Source organism: Panicum hallii, chromosome 5 (genome assembly GCF_002211085.1).
Source record: "Panicum hallii strain FIL2 chromosome 5, PHallii_v3.1, whole genome shotgun sequence".
Taxonomy (NCBI): Eukaryota; Viridiplantae; Streptophyta; class Magnoliopsida; order Poales; family Poaceae; genus Panicum; species Panicum hallii.
This window is the reverse complement of record NC_038046.1, coordinates 49,573,439-49,592,170: the sequence shown is the minus strand read 5'-3', so window position 1 is coordinate 49,592,170 and position 18,732 is coordinate 49,573,439. Positions and strand designations below refer to the sequence as shown.

The 18,732-nt window shown below is 41.2% G+C and overlaps 3 protein-coding genes and 1 long non-coding RNA gene across 6 annotated transcripts; 3 read left to right on the top strand and 1 right to left on the bottom strand.

The window, feature by feature from the left end:
• The first annotated feature begins 2,442 nt into the window (after nucleotides 1-2,442).
• Nucleotides 2,443-6,545, top strand: LOC112891793 (putative pentatricopeptide repeat-containing protein At1g56570). 3 transcript variants are annotated; one of them, XR_003228609.1, is made up of 3 exons: nucleotides 2,443-2,932; nucleotides 3,512-4,832; nucleotides 6,117-6,545. XR_003228609.1 is itself a non-coding variant. In XM_025958753.1 (2 exons), the coding sequence occupies exons 1-2, from the start codon at nucleotides 2,447-2,449 to the stop codon at nucleotides 4,697-4,699; spliced, it is 1,674 nt and encodes a 557-aa protein (XP_025814538.1). In that variant the 5' UTR covers nucleotides 2,443-2,446; the 3' UTR covers nucleotides 4,700-5,158. The 3 variants fall into 3 exon arrangements, 1 of the variants encoding a protein (XP_025814538.1); XR_003228608.1 differs by lacking the exon at nucleotides 6,117-6,545 and adding an exon at nucleotides 4,974-5,158; XM_025958753.1 differs by lacking the exon at nucleotides 6,117-6,545 and having other exon boundaries at nucleotides 3,512-5,158.
• A 565-nt stretch (nucleotides 6,546-7,110) lies between these two features.
• LOC112891795 (probable glycerol-3-phosphate acyltransferase 3) lies at nucleotides 7,111-10,767 on the bottom strand. The gene is made up of 2 exons (XM_025958754.1): nucleotides 9,986-10,767; nucleotides 7,111-8,321 (listed from the first exon to the last, which is right to left on the bottom strand). The coding sequence occupies exons 1-2, from the start codon at nucleotides 10,697-10,699 to the stop codon at nucleotides 7,416-7,418; spliced, it is 1,620 nt and encodes a 539-aa protein (XP_025814539.1). The 5' UTR covers nucleotides 10,700-10,767; the 3' UTR covers nucleotides 7,111-7,415.
• Nucleotides 10,768-10,932: 165 nt separating this feature from the next.
• On the top strand, nucleotides 10,933-12,202 carry LOC112891796. Its single transcript, XR_003228610.1, has 3 exons — nucleotides 10,933-11,355; nucleotides 11,432-11,516; nucleotides 11,601-12,202. It is a non-coding gene; the product is annotated as an uncharacterized LOC112891796 (long non-coding RNA).
• Nucleotides 12,203-15,838: 3,636 nt separating this feature from the next.
• LOC112891765 lies at nucleotides 15,839-18,527 on the top strand. The gene is made up of 3 exons (XM_025958716.1): nucleotides 15,839-16,092; nucleotides 16,173-16,324; nucleotides 18,103-18,527. The coding sequence occupies exons 1-3, from the start codon at nucleotides 16,002-16,004 to the stop codon at nucleotides 18,181-18,183; spliced, it is 324 nt and encodes a 107-aa protein (XP_025814501.1). The 5' UTR covers nucleotides 15,839-16,001; the 3' UTR covers nucleotides 18,184-18,527.
• The last annotated feature ends 205 nt before the right edge of the window (nucleotides 18,528-18,732 follow it).

The window sequence follows — 18,732 nt, the reverse complement described above, 5'->3', positions numbered from 1 at the left end:
GATGTAATATATGAGCTATATCTATTTTCTGCTATGGACACGAAACCAGCCCTGTTCCGTGCCACGTATATTTCTCTAGCGTCATAAAACCTCTATTCGGCAAATAAAGTTTATTTTTCACTCTGAAAAGGCTAACGGAGGAATTTAGGATAATGAGTGAACACTAATATGGAGTTAGCAGCGCTGCAGGAAATAGGTATTCCCTACTGCCTGAATGGAATTTAGCTGTTACAAATGAGACGGTAAAAGCTTTGATTGCGTCGATGGCTTCGCTTGTATGCAATGGACACTTGACTATTTTATAGCAGCGTGCAGTGCGTGCCGACCCCGTGACCCATTTTGTGATTTCTTTTTTCTTTTTTGTCACAACCTACTTGGACCTGCTTGAAGGATTAGCAGTGCAGCTTTATCAGCTGCCTCCAGCGAGGCGGGTGACCTGGCAGGGAGGCCAGCAGGCTGCGCGGTCCAGCTCAGCCGCGGGGTCAAACGTGGTCGCCGGTCTCCGGTCGCCCGGTCAAACGCTGGTCAGCCAGCCGTCAACGTGAAGACCGGCTGACGTGCGCAGCGCAGCCGCTCTGGCCCCACGTGCTCGATGCCCCGGCTCTAATCACTCGTTAATTAATCCTTTATAGTGTGCTCTAGCTAGGCCTGGGCCACCCAGAGCTAATTAAACGAGTGGCCGTCCGAGCCTCGGATCCAGCGGCCGCGACGGGTGGCTCGAGCCGCTGCCGCTGGTGCGCGCGAGCGTCACCAACGCAACCCATTGTTTGAACAGTTCACAAGAGGCTTGACACGTAATACGGCATGTGCCACAAAGCAGCAGCAAAGGAAAGGGAACGTGGTGTGCTCCGGCAGATTGGTCCGTTGCTGTTGCACACTTGCATGGGTTGGTTCAACGGGCGTTGGCCGGTTTTGGACTCCCCGTGGTACATTGAACGGAAGCGCAGCAGTCAGAATGTATTGGAGGGGTTTGTTTCGAACTACTTTGCATAATGTGGGACTTTTGAAAATAATATTTCCTCCGTTCAAAATTATAAGTAATTTTAATTTTTCTAAATATATAAATTTTGCTATGCAATGCAATTAAAATACATTATATCTAGATATAAAATGAAAAACTATAAATATAGAAAAGTCAAAACGATCTATAATTTTAAAATGGAGAGAGAGTAATATGGAACTCTTCGTTGCATTGGCACTATTCTCGTTTGGATGCCATTATGACAATTCCTAGGTAACTAGGGCCAGATAGTCTATTAGGAGATCAGCACGTGGAGAAATTGGACGTGAACGAGGCTTAGTAGTAATTGCCTACCATTACACTAGCAAACCTAGTTACACTATCCAATCTTTTTCAGGTCAGCTGTGGTACCAATTCAAATAAGTAAGAATGGGGCCATCGCACTCAAATCAAAAGGGTGTTGTTCGAGAAGGTTAGAAGGGAACCACAGTAGCATGAGAAAAAAGAGCGGTCCTAAGGAAACATGTTCTTTTGATCTAAATTAAACTTTTCTAACTTTGATTAAATTTAAATAAAAATATCTTGACTTCACAATACCAAATCGATTTAACTAAACGGATTGGTGTCTATACGTTGATGTATTTTTCCTATAAACTTAATCAAAATTAGAAAAAAATTAACGTAGTATAAAACTTAAAGGACTTAAAATTTTTGAACGAAGGGAAGGGATGGTGCTAGCCAACTCACTCTACCATACTTCTCGAGAATAGCAAGCCGTTTTTGTTTCCCACCACAGATTATATGTCCAGCTTATAATCATTAACTTGAAACAAACATATCCTAGATCATAACCAAATTATAATAATTCATAGGTTAGATTATTATAATCCTATAATCCACTTTCCAGTGATTATCAAATGAATTATATTATCTGGTTTTCACAAAAAAAAATTATATTATCTAGAGTGACAAACAGATAGGACCCAAGGTGATTAAAACCTTATATGCCCCTTATTACAATCTCGATGCGTGCATCATTTTCCGTGGTTTTTGGCAGTTGAATATACATCCATTTGTTCTATCATACTTGGGCATTTCAAAAAGTTCACTTGTGCATCATCTTAAACTATTAAGATATACTAAATCTCTATAAAAATCAAGATTTTAAATAGCTGGCTATACCTGCTAGGGAGGGCAGCCGTTATAATATTTAGCCCGCTAAATGCCGGCTATAGCCCGTTAAACACCTAACGGCAGACCTGCACTAAACGTCTTAGCTGTTAATTTAAAACTATGATAAAAATTGCAGAAAGAAAGAATTCCTTGATGTTGGTAAACTAAAAACGGTCAGAAGGCCTGGCCTACAGAAAATTCCCGATTCCCCAACCTCTTTTGTTTTTATTTTTGAGCACCAGCTCTATAGTAACCCAGTGACCCGCAGGCCGCAGAGGAAGCCCAAGCCCGAAGCGAAACACGCACAAGCCCATGTCGCTGAAACACGCGACCACGCTCATCAAATCCCTGTGCGCGCGCGGCGTGGTCCGCCACGCCCGCGCCGTGTTCGACGAAATGCCCGACCGGGACGTCGTGGCGTGGACGGCCATGCTCTCCGGCTACGCCTCCAGCGGCTGCCACCGTGAGGCGCTGGACGTATTCCGGCGCATGCTCGCGGCCGGCGTTGTCCCCAACGAGTTCACTCTGTCCAGCGTCCTGACCGCGTGCCGTGGCGGCGGCGGCGCAGCGTTGATCCATGCCGTCGCTGTGATGCGGGGCGTGGACCACATGCCGTACGTAGTGAACGCGCTCATCGACGCGTACGCGTCCCACGGGGACGGCCTCGTGGACGCGAGGAGGCTGTTCGAAGCGCTGGGAGGACGGCGCACGGCTGCGTCGTGGACGTCCATGATAGCCGGTTATGTCCGTTGGGGACAGGAGAATACGGGGCTACAATTGTTCCAAAATATCATTCAGGTTTAGTTATCTCTTCATCTTTTAAATAATGCTCCAACGAATTTATAGACTTTATTATTTTATTTTACGATTAAGGAGATAGCAGAAGAAACTCTATACTTTGTAAACTATAGCCAGAGGTATGATTCGTATGATTATGATTAAAGAATAAGGAGGCAGCAGAGGAACCATCTATACTTTGTAAACTGAAGCTGAAGGCAGGATTCGTATGGTTATGAAACAAGGAGACAGCAGAGGAACCATCTATACTTTGTAAACTGTACCTAAAGCTAAGATCCTTATGACTTCAACAATATGCTAGTTGTTCATTAGGTTGAATCTTAATACTGGATCAACTTTTCTATGATGCTAACTGTTCTTAATACAAGTAGGAAATGATGATTATTAAGTATTCACCTGTCAAATATTAACATGCTCCTCTGTAGTGAGAGCATTATTTACACCTTAGGTAGATCGTAAATGTGTCAGGAGATGTCGTATTGTCAGATTTGCTTGAATTTTTGCTGTACTCACATGTTTAATCTCTGTAAAGAACATATCTGTTTTCATCATCCATTAGCTTCTGTTTCTCCAGTGCAGGATGATGTTGAACTGAGTCCATTCACCTGCTCTATTGCAATCCATGCATGTGCTTCAGTAGGAAACTTATGTTTTGGACAGCAAATTCATGTACTCTCCATAAGGAAAGCTCTTGGAGTGAATCTTGCTGTTGCAAATTCTCTGGTCGACATGTACTGCATTTGTGAAAGCATACTGGAAGCTAGGAGGCTTTTTGATGAGATGCCTGAAAGAAACTTGGTCACCTGGAATACCATTATTGCTGGATCTAGCCGATGTGATCCTCTAATGGCCATGCAGCTGCTTGTTGACATGAATCTTGAGCCAAATTGCTTGACTCTAACTAGCATCACATCAGCATGTGCTGGTCTTGCAGCTCTGAGATGTGGTCAGCAGGTCCATGGGGCTGTACTTCGGAGAAACTATGGCGATGACCTAAAGATTTCCAATGCCCTTGTGGACATGTACTCCAAGTGTGGAAGCATTTCTAATGCTAAGAAGGTATTTAACATGATGAATTGCAAGGACATAGTATCATGGACATCAATGATTGGTGGGTATGGGACGAATGGGTGTGCGAATGAGGCCATCGAGCTGTTCAATTCCATGGTCCATGCTGGGGTTCATCCAGACCATGTTGTGTTCATGGGCCTGATCAGTGCTTGCAGCCATGCTGGTTTAGTAGATGAAGGATGGAACCTTTTAAGGTCAATGTTATTTGAGTATGATATTCAACCTAACAAGGAGATTTATGGTTGTGTCACCAATCTTCTTGCTCGTGCAGGGATGCTGAGAGAAGCCTTTAACCTCATTGATACAATGCCACTCACTCCTGATGAACCTGTCTGGGGAGCATTGCTTGATGCTTGCAAGATGCACAAGAATGTAGACCTGGGCAGACTAGTTGCAAGGAAAATAATTGAGATTAATCCTGATGAAGTGAGGGCTTATGTCCTGCTTGCAAACATATACGCTGCAGATAGCAAATGGGGTGAGTGTGCTGTGACAAGGAAGTTATTGAGGGGCACAGGAAGCAGTAAGGAGGTCGGAATGAGTTGGATAGAGGTGACAGATAAGGTGTATAGTTTTAGCACAGCTGACAGTAGTAGTCCTCAAGTTAGTTTGGCAGATGAGGTATTGCAGATCTTAGCTCAACACATGGATGAAACTGGAAATGATTTTGTTGACAATATTTCCAGAGCTGTATGATATTTTTTTTCTTAAATGGTTCCTCCATTCTTAGTCAAATATTTCAGAAGCTGATTCTGGAGGTTTGAGTTCTGATAGCAACTGCCCAGAACTAAACAAATTGTTTATGCAGTGTAAAGAGAATTTAACAGAGGTAAGACTAACTTAAAGAAACAGTAATGCAGCCATATCTATTTTCTTTTGTACACCTCCTTTTCAGTTTCATGGTTAACTCACTTGCATTTGTGGAGAAAAGTATTGTGACTCATGTGTTTTCTTTTACTTCCTGTCGCAGAATTTCTGTCTCAATTTTATTGGCAGAAAAATTTACGGTATTCTTTTACCAGTGATCAACCGTCATATGATTCCTAAGAATGAGAAAGTATGTGTTTAAAAACCGACTTCATTTTTTTTGGCCAAACTCATTTAGATAGTTCTGATATAGGATTAAATTGATATCATATTTTTTGATATTTCATTGACTGGACTTTTGTAAGGCCCAGGCGTGTCGCTTTTTGTTACCTGCCTGCTGAAAATCTTAACATATTTATTGTTAAAAGTGTGTTCTTTTGTGCTACGCACATTACCGCAAGTTTATTTCCTGCTAGAACTAGAAGCCATTACGATATCCTATTGGTAAGGGTAGTGCATCTGTATCTCCAAAGGTTTTAATGGTTGTCTATACTCCTGTCGGTGACAGATATTTATCACTGGCTATCTTTTTAAGGAAGGGACCAACCTACGAGCCAATGTCGACATCAGAGCTTCTTGTGAAGCTTCAGTTATCAGTTGGTAGGCATCGATACATTTGAGAGTTAGTGTAACTAAAAGATTTTAGTCCCCTGATGACATCATGGCATTTGCGGTGATAGCAAAAGGTCTTACTCATATTTAGTGGGTCCCCATACTGCTGCTTTAGAATCGTAAGATGCACAGCAGCTTCCTCATCTCCTAAGGTGGTTGCTATTGTAAGGGGCCGTTTCTTTCTCTCTATATCACAAAGATACACAGCCCTCCCGTGTGTTAGAGGAAAACACAGCTTTAGGATTGTTGATTGAAGATCATAAATAAATTTACAAGAGCTGTGTATTTGTATATGTATCTTACTCCCTCCGGCCTGAAATGTAAGGCATTTTGATTTGTCTTAAGTCAAACTGTTCTATGTTTGACCAAATTTATAGAAAAGAGTGATAATATTTTGAATGTCAAATGAGAATAATTAGATCTTTTTGAAATATATTTTCATAATTTACTTATTTGGTGTGTTAGATGCTAATATTCTTCTTTGTAAATTTGGTTAAACTTAGACTACTTTGACTTAGGACAAAGCAAAATGCCTTACATTTCAGGACGGAGGGAGTATGTTTTAAGCTATCCCATATTATTTTTTGTTCATCTGATAAACATGCTTTTTATTATTGACTTATAGCTAATGCAGATATACGGTTTACTAGCTTTGTAAGGCATTAAATATCTGAAAAGTTCTTCAGGTTGAAGAAACAGGTATGATAAATTTTTAAGTAAATCACAGTTTTTTTCCAAATTTTTTTACAGACGACCTTGATTATATCATGCCCTTCTATTATAATTTTGTCAGCTTATTTTGAACCCAAAACTGAATCTTTGGACACGTAGCTGAAAGGTTTTGAACAAAAAAGAATGACTAGTAAAAATGAGCAAGGAATGGTAACCTGTAGTGAGATTTGCTCATGACTTTTGTACAATTACTTGGGGCTGATATCCTCAAAGACCAGCTTTACTCACATGATGTTATTATTTCTGCAATTTTATTCTACATTTCACTGCCAAATAGTCAACACGTGTATTTTTGAGGGTAAGAATGGTAAAACATCACATTTTGACTATATTGTTTCAATGGCATCCCTTCTGATTGACTTTACTAGGTTTTTTCTGATTCTTTTATAGTTAATTTTTTCTGATCCTTGTATAGTAAGTTTTTTTGGGTACAATGCCGCCAGCCTGCCATCATTATTGTTTCTGTGCCCTTCCAATATGAATAAACCTAACTTCATGTAATGTGATGTTGTGTACTCATTGACCTAGAGAATGATGGTTTAGATGAATGCATGGGACTCAATATACTTGCTTGCTATTTTGATTGGTTATGTTCTACTTTTTCACATAGAAGACTGGTTTTATTTAGTTTGGGTTCTGGCTTGCAGTGTATTACCAGTGGTTGTTTTGCTAATGAAAGAAGAAGTGGCTGCAACCTGAAATGTATTGGCACTCGCTCCATGGCTTGACATTCTCATATGATGAGTTATGCGGTAAGTGCCAGTGGTTTATGCTTGGACTTGCATTATATGCAATTATACATATGAAAGTATGGCACAATGCTCTTATTGGCTGTCAGAATGCACTTGATCTGTATTTCTACTTTAAGCACGGGATACACATAGAAACAACAGCACTGATGCAAGAATGGTGCAATACATTATATTAAGACTAGCCCATGCTTCTTTTACATATATAAGTTTCTTAATTATTGAAAACTCAGCTATATCACTTCGGATACATACTAAGAGATTAGCTAACATTAGACACATGTACAGAACTTAAACAACCTATAATTCTCACTGCTGTACATGACAGACAGACATGTTGACACGTGATAGGGTACATATATAACCTTTCTAAACAATCGATCAGAACCCAGCTAGGAATCGTATTACCATCAAGTTCCTGTAGTGTGATATATTCTCATCTTACACGATGGTCATATGTACTGCTTTGTATCCACAACCCCTTCATTTCCTGCTAGAATTATGTATTTGTCCTTGCGAGTTAGTTTAGTGGGTTCAAACCCAAGAACCCTACCAATCTCACCCTGCACCATATTTGCCACCTCATAGCTCTCACATCTCCTACCATTGATTACCACAGACGTTGGCATCCTGTCCATGAACTCGATGACATACGCTGGATGCGGGTTCATGAAGTAGTAGAAGTGGTCCATGTATTTAGACCTGCCAGTAGACGTGCCGTAAAACATATTGGACCAGTTCGTTAGTGCCACTGGGTAGACCTCGTCGATGAGCTCGACGAAAAGCGGGCTGAATCGGAGCAGGTATGGCTCCCTGCACGTGGTACCCTCAGGGCAAATCACCAGGTCCCCTTTCTGCAGCCAGTGCTCCATTCTCCTCCTATCCTCATCGCGGTTTCGGGTCAGCCGGATGGTCTGGATTGGTGACAGGAGCTCACTGACACGACTGACACTATATGTCACTGCTGATACCTTCTTGTTCAGCATCACTGAGATGTAGACTGGGTCAAGGAGTGTGCGGTGGTTGCATACATACAGGTGACCACGTGGATTGGGTGGGGTAAGTGCTCCATGGTTTGCGTTACCAGTGGCAGAGATTGGGGCGTTGATGACCCGGGTTGTGACTCCGGACGCACTCCCAATTGGGAAGGAGATAAAATACGGAAGGTTGACAAAGATGAGTGTTCGGAGCACTGTGAGGGGGACAGCAAGCGGGAGCCACATGAACATGGCGAGGGTGGCTTGAGGAGTAGGCCTGAAAGTCAGCCTGCCATCATGGAAGATCAAGGGCCTTGGGTACTGGTCTCTTGGCAAGGTTGACCATTGTTTCTTCTGTTCTGGGGTTACCAAGTAAACCTCCTGAAAAAAAAAGAAGTGACACTTGATTAAGACACTTATGCTGATTTTTAGGAGTATGTAAATAGTTCACGACTGACGTAGAATGAAACATGGTTTAGTTTCAAAAGGTCAATGAACTTCCTATTAATAAAGTTAAATTGGAGATAAAATTCTTAACTAGTTCAAAGATTTTAGCTTAATCTCCAGGCATTAAAATTGCTTAGGATCATCACTTAACAATAACAGGTACATTCAATGCATTTCTAGTAGGAACACTATTTTGATTATAAAGCATTCATGGTTACTTAATAATGTTTATATGAAAAGCAGCAGCCGTTTAACACTTGTAACATACTAGTGTTAGGGACACAGGTTTCACTTCCTCTAGAGCCATAACATTTTACTCTGAATATTCTCACTGGAACATATATTAATCTCTGAGTATCAAAATTTAAATCATACCCCCTGTATTTGAATCCCCTTTTTTATCCTTCTCTAGGAACATATTTTTCTCTAATACATAGTTATAATCAAAATATTCAGTGGCACAAAGCATATATAGCTAATGATATGGGTTTTCCCCTTCTGAGCAAATGGGCATTTCAAAGTTAATCGTGCCTTGTACTTGTTTGGGTCTGAGTGTCTGATCAAGTAGTGTGGTTAAACTGACTAATCAAACAAATTCTATGTGTAGCTTCCTGTATTTTTGTCAGTGATCTTGAGCGAGAAAGAATTGAACTATCCCTATACATATATTGTCATGCGATGAATTGTCCTTTAAATAAAGGTGAACAAATTGCAAAGCTAATGAACCTAAATGATACTAGTACACCACAGTATTGTCTAGTCATTTCAGTCCAGATATGGACATCTATGCATAGATGTCACCACCTTGCACTATCACAAGTTATTGTATCTGATACTAGATACATGATCCGTGCATTTATACTAGTTTAACAATATTTTACCTTTTGGAATATATGTGTGGTCCTGCCATCAACAACCACTTGTGGTACAAAAATGCCTACCTAACTTGTGCAAGTAAGATGTCACGTATATGATGGAGGGAAGTGTAACTGTGCTGAATTAAGAAAGATAAGCACTGAAATGGTACATGTGATGTGGTCCTGGTTTACAGCTGTTCAAAAGTGATACTTAAGAAAAATATTACTACAATCGAGGAACGTACGTAGCTTTGAGCCCATAAAATGTGAACTAGTTTGGTTCAGTTATATTATTCTAGTGCATGAATGATTGTCTTAGTGGTTAGGTTTTCAATTCCATGTATGCATGCAAATGTTACTTGAGGATAATGTGTACAGATGTCTCATGGATAATATGTTTACATACGAGCATACATATTAAGAGTTAGCTATATTATTTTTAGCTGATATCATGCTATGCTTGAGATGATGATAAATCTACAGATACTTTACTTATCTCTTTTCTTTTGTGGATGCATATAAAAAAACTAGACTCACATGTACATGCAAGGATGATTAGTACCAAACAACTGAACACCTTATCAGATGCAAAATAAATAACAGTCAAACTGAATTTAATTGGCTCAAAAATTGCAATAAAACCCATCAGGTGGGACAATAAATGACAAGATACAGTATCTTTACTGACATTGATGCAGTATGGAAAACATAGACAAATCATGTCAGTGCTCAGCATCGAACCTTGCAACCAGTGAAGAGCTGGTGATGATTGTGGCTAAAATAGCTGGAGCTGCTTCCAAACCCTACCATCTCTGTCCCTTCAAGCTCATCCAGCTGTAATCTTCTCTCACCCTCCACTTCCAACAGACCAACATAACGCCCTCTCACCAACTTCACCTCCCTTCCCACCACCATCTCCAAGCCTAAGTACTCCTTCAGGAAATCCTCCACCATAACCCTAGGGATCATCCTACTGAATCCCACCACCCTCTTAAACCCTCTCACCACCTCAAGCCCTTCCTTCCCTATATCCTCTAGAAAATGCTTTGGCAATGTTGCCCGAGCGACCCTTGTCACCTCCTCCTCTCTTAACCCCAAGAAGCACACCATGACCATGACCCTTGATTGTACTTCTTTTGTCAAACAAGAGAGAAGAGGGTAAAGGCATAATAAGATGAGACCTCTAAGGAAACTACCTGCCTCTATTGCAACAAGGATGAAGTAAGGGAAAAGAGACTGAGACCTTAATAGTCCTCCTTCAATATCTAGGATTAGAACTTGGTTTCGAAGCAGATCATCTTGGGAGGCTACTGGACACCCTTCGATGATCTCAGCATAGGTAGGTATCCTGCTTGTGCTTCGTCGATGATGGTGTTGGCCTTGTGGATTCCCTAGTCTCCAGCGAACAAAACGGTAGAAGGCGAAGAAGGATTTGGAGAATGGTTTGGACGCCATATATGCGTGCACTTGGACACCCAAAGAATTCTTTGTGCTAGACTGCTATGCTGGTTCAATCTAGTTCGTTGCAAGCCTAGACTCTCCTCTATATATATGCAGCAAGTTCATAGCTGATTGAAAAGGTCATATATAATTGTTACAAGGAAATGCAGTTGTGGTGCCAAAGTAGCTCACAAGTTTGACTTGGCCAACTAGTTTGACATGCTACTCTTAGCTTTGTTTCTAGCACTCCGTAAAAAATAAAACAGGGTTGCTTAAGCCTCATTGAGCAGTTAAGGACCCTGATTTGTAAAGAATGGTGAACCTAAACATTATCCAAGTTTACCAAATTCTATGTCTAGGATAACAGAAAGTGACAAACAGTTGATAATAATTTGCACTAGCCAACTAACAGAATACTCGACCTATCTTGAGGAAAGGTTCGCTTTCTGCTATTTCTTAGAACTCATTCAATTCCTCATAGTGGTAAACCAGTATTGACTGTGGATGGACAAGATTATTTGGTAATATTTTGATTTTATTCTGAATACCTGTGTATACAGAAGCTACACCAAAGTTTGAGTTCTAGCCAAACTCTCTTTGCTTGGATGAAATAGAAATTGCAATACTTCAAGGATGATAGTGAGAAACGCAACAATCAATTTCCTACAGTGGTCAGTGGATGTTTTCATCCTGGTAATATTTCAGCAGAGGCTGTAAAGAAATAAAATGGTATTATATTTTGTGCAGGTCTATCTGTTCTTTGTTCAACCCTGGAAGAAACCTAGCTGAGGATGACCTCTCACCTAAAATCCGAAGGATCGAGATACGCGAGGTACGTGTGTTGCCGATATGATATTACCTTGCCATTTGCTTCTTGCTTATGTGTCCAGCAAAGTTAATTTGTTCTTTTATGCAGAGGTAAAATCTTAGTTTTCTACATACTATCGCCAATGTTGCAGAGATCTGTTAGGGAACCTTTTTATTTTTTTGGAAGCAAGGTAAGAGGATAAGAGCACTGCTAATTTCATTAAGAGAGTTAAAGTTTTTTTCGAAGCGAAAGAGGAAAAGTTTTTCTCGAAGCAAGAGAGGAAAGGTTTACAAAGTCTTTTAACTATATATGGGCTGAGAAGAAAACCGGACCACCAAGTCACTAACAAGAATGATAAGCTAAACATCAGGCAACTTCTAATCTGGCAGAAACCAACCATCATTTCTTCAGCACAGCTTGCTGGTTGGTGATGAACAACCGAGTTCCTCCTGGATGGGAAGAGCGACCTGTTGGTGATCAAGCTCCTGGCAATGAAAATTCAAAGATCTCTCTCTTCCGAAATGTTCAAGGAGCATGTGTATATTAAAGCTCTATTTAAATCCCAGCGCTTTCCCTTCGGAACATACACATACATCTCAATGCTGTATCCAATTCCCACCACTTGCCAATCGTGTTGGTTAAATCCTGAAGGTTTGGTATCTGTAAACTGTAGCACCCGTTAGCCAATTGCCAAACTTGTTTTTTGTGTTCATAAAATCCCAGCAAAGGGTATTCTCATTCGTCTTCATTGTTCCCTCATCCTGATCTGAAGGTTGTTCTGCAAGAGACAAATGAATTGAATTTAATGCAAAGGAATACACGTTTTTAAGTGCTCCTGCTCAATCCGGACCTTGTTGTCGGTCATATGATTTTAGGTTTTAGGGTGTACCAATCATCAAACTTTTCTAAGAAAAATTCAAAATCAGTACTATCTGTATGAAGATCCATCACAAAATGAATAAAAATAATAAAATAAAATAAATTTTGTAAAAGGCCAACAATAAATACATAATAGAAAGAACTTCCAGAAATGTGCATTCCTTAACAGATCAAAATCTTAGATAATATGGTCACCAAATTTATGACTAGAACACTTTTAGAAGGCATTATCTGTGTTGACACAGCTTCAAAAAATTTGCAATGATAATAGAGTAACATGTCGTAGAGCTCCAAGTGTCTTAGATGTGGACGTTGGCTTGTCAACGTCTTCAAGTGAACAAGCTGAGCAAACAAGTCTCACGTCTTAGAGCTTCAAAATGATAACAAATTCAGATGGAGGCCCACGGGCTTCCTTCAGCATCAAGAATTCAAGGTCCATCCCAACGTTGTGGTCATGTTTGCCATCTTGGTGACATCACTAATCGGTGATAGGAGGTCGACCATGTTCTGCACCTACCGCAGGTTGTATGACAAGTTTGTTCAAGACCTCTCACGCCGGCATTGACCCAGTTTGTGAGCAAGTGGGCCTTGTCACGGTGGACGATGCATGAGACCATGCAGGACCTACGATGGATCCAGGACATCAAAGGCGGGTTGTTTGTCCCAGTGATCCTTGGATTAGCTACAACTCTGGTCTCTGGGCGCACTGCTTCAGGAGCAGCCGCCGAATCATCATATCTCGACGACCGATGCCTCCGATATCTATTCTTCGCGTTCAGCTTATGGGAGATTCTTCATCAGCTCAACCAAGTTTGAGCCATGCCAGCAGTTATGGAAATCTTGGGCGTCCTTGAAGTGCAAGATGTTCCTTTAGCTCCCTGCTCACAATGGATGCTGGCGCGATGAGGCATGCAACACCCGGGTAAATGCCTCCTTTGTGGCCAGGAGGAGGACACCATACAACACCTCATGCCTTGCGTCTTCTCTCAGCAAGTCTGGGCGGTGTCACTCGACAGGGCTGGCCTCCAGCATCTAGCTCCATCACAACGCGATGCTGATTTCCAGGTCTGGTGGCGGAAGGCATCGCGCAGGACGGCGACAACTCTGAGGAAAGGATTCAACTCCCCGGTGACCCTCAGGGCTTAGGGCTTGCTCCATTTGAAAATTCCGCAACCGTTGCGTGTTCGATGGCTGCCATCTGAGGTCTTAATTGGTGCTGCAGGAGGTTGCTGAACAAGCAAACCTTTGGGCCATGGTCGGACGGAAGGTGCTAGGGTACATGTTGAGCTGATGGTACTTAGCGGGTAGTAATGTAGAACCATGTGCATGTAACAAAAAAAACTAACCCCGACTGTGGATTCAACATGTTATGGAACCACTTTCTTCATATTAATATAATAACATGTAGCTCTTCTGCGTGTTCGAGAAAAATTAGTACAACGAAATTGCTGACATGAAAATATCTTACCCTTTTATTCAACATGTGGATGCAATTCCGTCAGATATTTCCTCTCAAAATCGAACCAACTTTCTGCCAGATAGTACAACGAAATTGCTGACATGAAAATATCTTACCCTTTTACTCAACATGTGGATGCATTTCTATCAGATATTTCCTCACAAAGTTGAACCAACTTTCTGCCAGAAATAGGATAACCAAGCTTCGGATCTAAGGGTCAAATATATAGAAAGCCTAGAAACTTCTCATATCTCTTAAAGTATGCAGCCATTTCACATGAATGCAGTAGTATTACGTCTCATTCTGGCAAATTAATCTGCCGTATCCTGAATATTCTGCACAAATTATTCTGCATGTGCATATTATTATTACACACTAACAATAGTATGGCTATCAAATAACCAAAAAGGGGACTGGTCATTGCAGCTCCAAACTAGAGATAAAAGGGGAGTGGTTACTGCAGCTCCAAACAAGAGATTTCTGTGATCTTTTATCGGCTTTAGCACAAACATATAAGATGGTAGTGGAATCAATGCAAAGAACAAGGAGGCACCAAATTAGTGCTTCTTTCTAGTCTAGCACCATGTGGAATTGAAGAAAATACATAAAGAAAACTTTGCCCAAAAATTATACACTAGGAGTCTGTTTGGTTGGCTTTCAATTTTTGCCCAGTCCAAATCAAGATATGTCCATAAAATTTGGCTACCAGTTGATTCATGTCCAAAAAATTGACACATCAAAATTTTCAGCTAAAATTATAGCAAGTTAGTAGAAGTTGTTGAACCTTACAAAGGATGAATTGGTTATCAGATTTTGTCGCTAAACCAAGTGAACACCTAAATTTTTTGCCCTGACTTTAGCATGCCCTAATTCTAGCAAGCCATGGCTTGCTATGATTTTGGCTGCACAAAAACTAGAATACAACCGAGTAGACTCTACATTTCAAAAATAAGACACTATATTACACTTCGATCTATATCTAAGAAAACATGAAAAGAGCTTAAAAGAGAGGAAGAACACAATAGACCTCATCATTTTCATGCTTGGCCAGCCCTGGCTAGAGCCTGCTGGGTTTTGGCCCGTCCACGCCTGCTATAGGATCGGGCTTGGTAAGAGACTAAGAAAAATTTAGGCTAGCCGAGCACGATCCAACTATGCAATTGAATTAATTTTCTAAAAACAATATAGTTAGGAATGATTTTTAGATGTAAAATCAAAATGAATCAGGTATTTTTTACCTAGTCTAAAATTGTAAATCTATATAGCTTCCGAAGTATTTTTACATTACTTCCCGTGTTTGAGATCGTGCAAATAGCTTCTATCCGTCTAACTTTTTCCCCTCGTTGCTTGTCTCCACCACTCATATGCCTCCGCCTCCGCCATGGCTACCGTGCCAGGTGCCCGCCGCCGCCGCCTGCTGCCCCTGTGCCTCCACGTGCGTCGCCGCTGCGGCTGCTACTTGGGGCGCCCGCCACTGCAACCGCTGCCCCTGGGGCCACATGCTGTGGCCGCGGTTGTCCAACTCCCCTATCGCGTGCTGTCGTCGCCCTGTGCACCACTTTTTGCGTTGCCCCAGTTGCCTCCGTTGCGCACCACCGTCGTTGTCGGAGAAGAACCTGCCTCCATCATTTTTTAAGAAAATGTTGATTTAGGTTTTGGTAAATATTGAATATATTTTATTAAGATATTGAGATAGTTTGAAAAAATTGTTGAATGTAGTGCTTTTTTAAAAAAGTTGCAATATGTTTTTAAAAATGTTGGATATATTATTTTTAAATGTTGAAGTATTTTCAAAAAAATATTGAATTTGATCTTTTAAAATTTAAAACTTAGATCTTTAATTTGGATCTAATGGATTTTACAGTTATATTGCTCAAGGAGCTTCCATAAATTTTATAGAAGCTCCATCCGAAATGTCCTCACATCTACCTCGATCCAATTGACGTCGGTCGTCGCCTTCTCCTCGATTCCTCTATCAAGGCCCAATTTAGAGTTCGTGTTGGGAAGGCCCGAAAGGCTAGAGCCCAAGTGGCTTTGACCAGTCGAGCAGCCTCAATCGAGCAGCTTCACCTTCGTCCTCCCAGAAATAGCGTTCCGGCGCCGCCGCCGCTGCCCACCGCCGCCCCGTGCGTCTCGCCATCCCATCGATTTCCCCCTTGCTTCCCCATCCCATGGCTCTCGCGTTCGCATCTCACGCGCGCCGCCTCGTCCTCGCCGGCGCTGGAGCTCCGGCGAGAGCGTTCCACGCCCAGCCCTACCAAGGTACGCCCTCTCCTTCTCCGCCTCCTTAATCTCGTGGTGCTTCTTTCTGGTGACTGGAGTTGGATCCATGCGGGACGCAGCCAAGGTAGGCGTGGTGGAGTTCCTGAACGGCGTGGGGAAGGGGGTGGAGACGCACGCCGCGAAGCTGGAGGAGGCCGTGGGCGGCGACCTCCAGAGGCTCCTCGAGGCCCGCACGCTGCGGCTCAAGAAGCTCGGCATCCCCTGCAAGCATGTAAGTCGCTAATTTACTTCTTCGTGTTAGTGCCTTGGTTTTTTGAGCATTCCGTCATGGGGACATATGGTCGGATTTTGTTGTCTAGTGTTGTGATGCTTCAGTAGAATCCTTGGATTGTTGCGTCCACTCTGAATTTTTTAGATCGTTGTCGAATGTTGGTAAGGAGTGTTACTGCAGTATTTTCTGGTTGAATGTGTAGCAGTTTTCTCCATATACCTAGGTTGGCGAAAATGCGAGGTAATTTTCATGTTTGGATGTGAACTTGTCATGCTTTCAGGATAAATTGGCCAGGGCTAGTTGTTGTGATTTATTTTGTTCCAATGGTGCCCCCCCCCCACCCCTCCCCCCCTCCCTAGTGAGTGGCTACGAAAATTGAAAAACTCCAATGTTGTTTGGTTATCGTGAAACAGAAGCCTGCGAGAATTTTTTTTTTCTGATCAATTATGGTTCCAAGTAGTAAGAGCTAGTCCATGGTTTGGGTGCAACTTATCACTTTGAAATTTTGACAAGCCCAAGCCATCAAGATACTAGAACTTGTAGTGAATACTCAATGATGAATGGAAATGTGATAAGTTGTTGTGATTTTCTTATCACTAAGAGCAGTTTTTTTATCTTCTCCACTTAGTTTTTTAATTAACATTTTTATGTACTTTTCTGAATGCTAAGATATCTTGAGAGGGCACAGGACCCAAATTTTGGATCCAAGGAATATATGAGTGACAAGAATATGCTTTGTTGTTGTACTGTCACTTTGAGGTGAATTTTGGTTCATGTGGACGTCCATTACCATGACCAATCTGGGGATGCATAGTGATAGTTTTGAAGCACAGTTCAATAATGTCACAGTCTGGGAAATTTCCATGCATTTTGTTTGAGGCAATAGGAACTTAAACTAGAATTTGAAAGCCACCATCAAGGCAGCAGCAATGTTTCTAGGATTGAAGAAGCAAGTTCTAAACCAGGCGGAAGCCATTTTTATGCTCTCACTTTTAACTGCAAGGAAATCAGCCTAGTCAGTTAAATTCTTGCATACTGAAATGTGTGTGGCGCTCCTTTGGTTGTTTAGGCTGTTTCCTAGGAAATGGTCTACCTATACTCAGAAAGAATGGAAATCCACTACTTTATAAGTTAGTCGGTGAGATTTAGCACCACTAACTTACAGTACAGATGTTTGTCAGATGTTTTCAGTTCTGAATAGTTTGAGTGATGTGTTCTGAGTAGTATCATCTACAACTCTATGTGTACGTACTGAAAGTTTTAGTTTTAGTACACATATTGAGTTTTAGTTCTAGAAATGCTAATTATATGTTTTAATTCGGTTGGGATAGTATTTAGAGAAAACAATGTTTGACCTCCTCTCTAGTGTTTTTTTGTACATATTGTACATAGTTTTCTTATTTGTGAAACCCAGGTAGAAGTTGGTTTCCATAGAGAAACCCATTATTCGAGTTCAGGAAAAATGGCTTTTAATGTCCAAGTTCGTTACTATCTATGTATCCAACTAAACTATGATTTTGGCAGCTAGGCTGTAAATCAAGTTAACCAAATCTTTTTTTATTTGGACCCGGCGCTGAAAGAAAATCCGGTTGACCTCTTGCTAACTGCTTATTTCTATTTGTAACATTTACTGTGGTCAAGACATGTGAGGTCTTAATCACAAGCAGTCTTTTCTTGATTGGATAATGTTTAACTGTTTAATTCTCTAATATTGTTTTTTTGCTAATCAAAATTCTTAATTTATTATATATATATATGATTCCCCTCCTACAATGCAGAGGAAGTTGATCTTGAGTTTTGCTCACAAGTATCGTCTTGGTCTCTGGAAGCCCCGAGCAGAACCAAGGAAAGTTGAATGAAGTTGGTTTGTTCTTGAAATGCTCACATTGAAACAATCTGTTGTTGTTGGCCCCAAGCATGTTGGAGACACTGATTAGTTGCTTTGTACTTTGGAGGCCACAAGGCCACAATCTTTGTTCTCTGCCCATGCTCATTTGCAACCATTGCGCAAAATCTGAAAAAATATTAACTACCTATGGTGTGGTTTTGCTCCTTTTGTAACAACAAACCTTACGAATAATACCCGCAGTCCCCTCTAATGGTTTCTCACTTCATTTGTATTGTTACTTAGGCATTTCTTGTACCAACATTGGCGTTTTGTGAGTGTACTTTAAAGAAATTGATTGCGTTCAGAGTTGGATCAGACAGTTCCGTCACTTTTCAGTTTCATGAAACCAAACACCCCATCAAATTGTGGAGGCAAATGTAGAAAGAGACATTACTGGCCCTTAGACTTGTTTCAATCATCAATTCATCATGTATGTAAACAAATCATAAAATCAATGACAAGGTCCGAAGTTTTTTTGTGGCACTACAGTGTCCTTTCAAGTTGCAAATGCCTGTTTGGG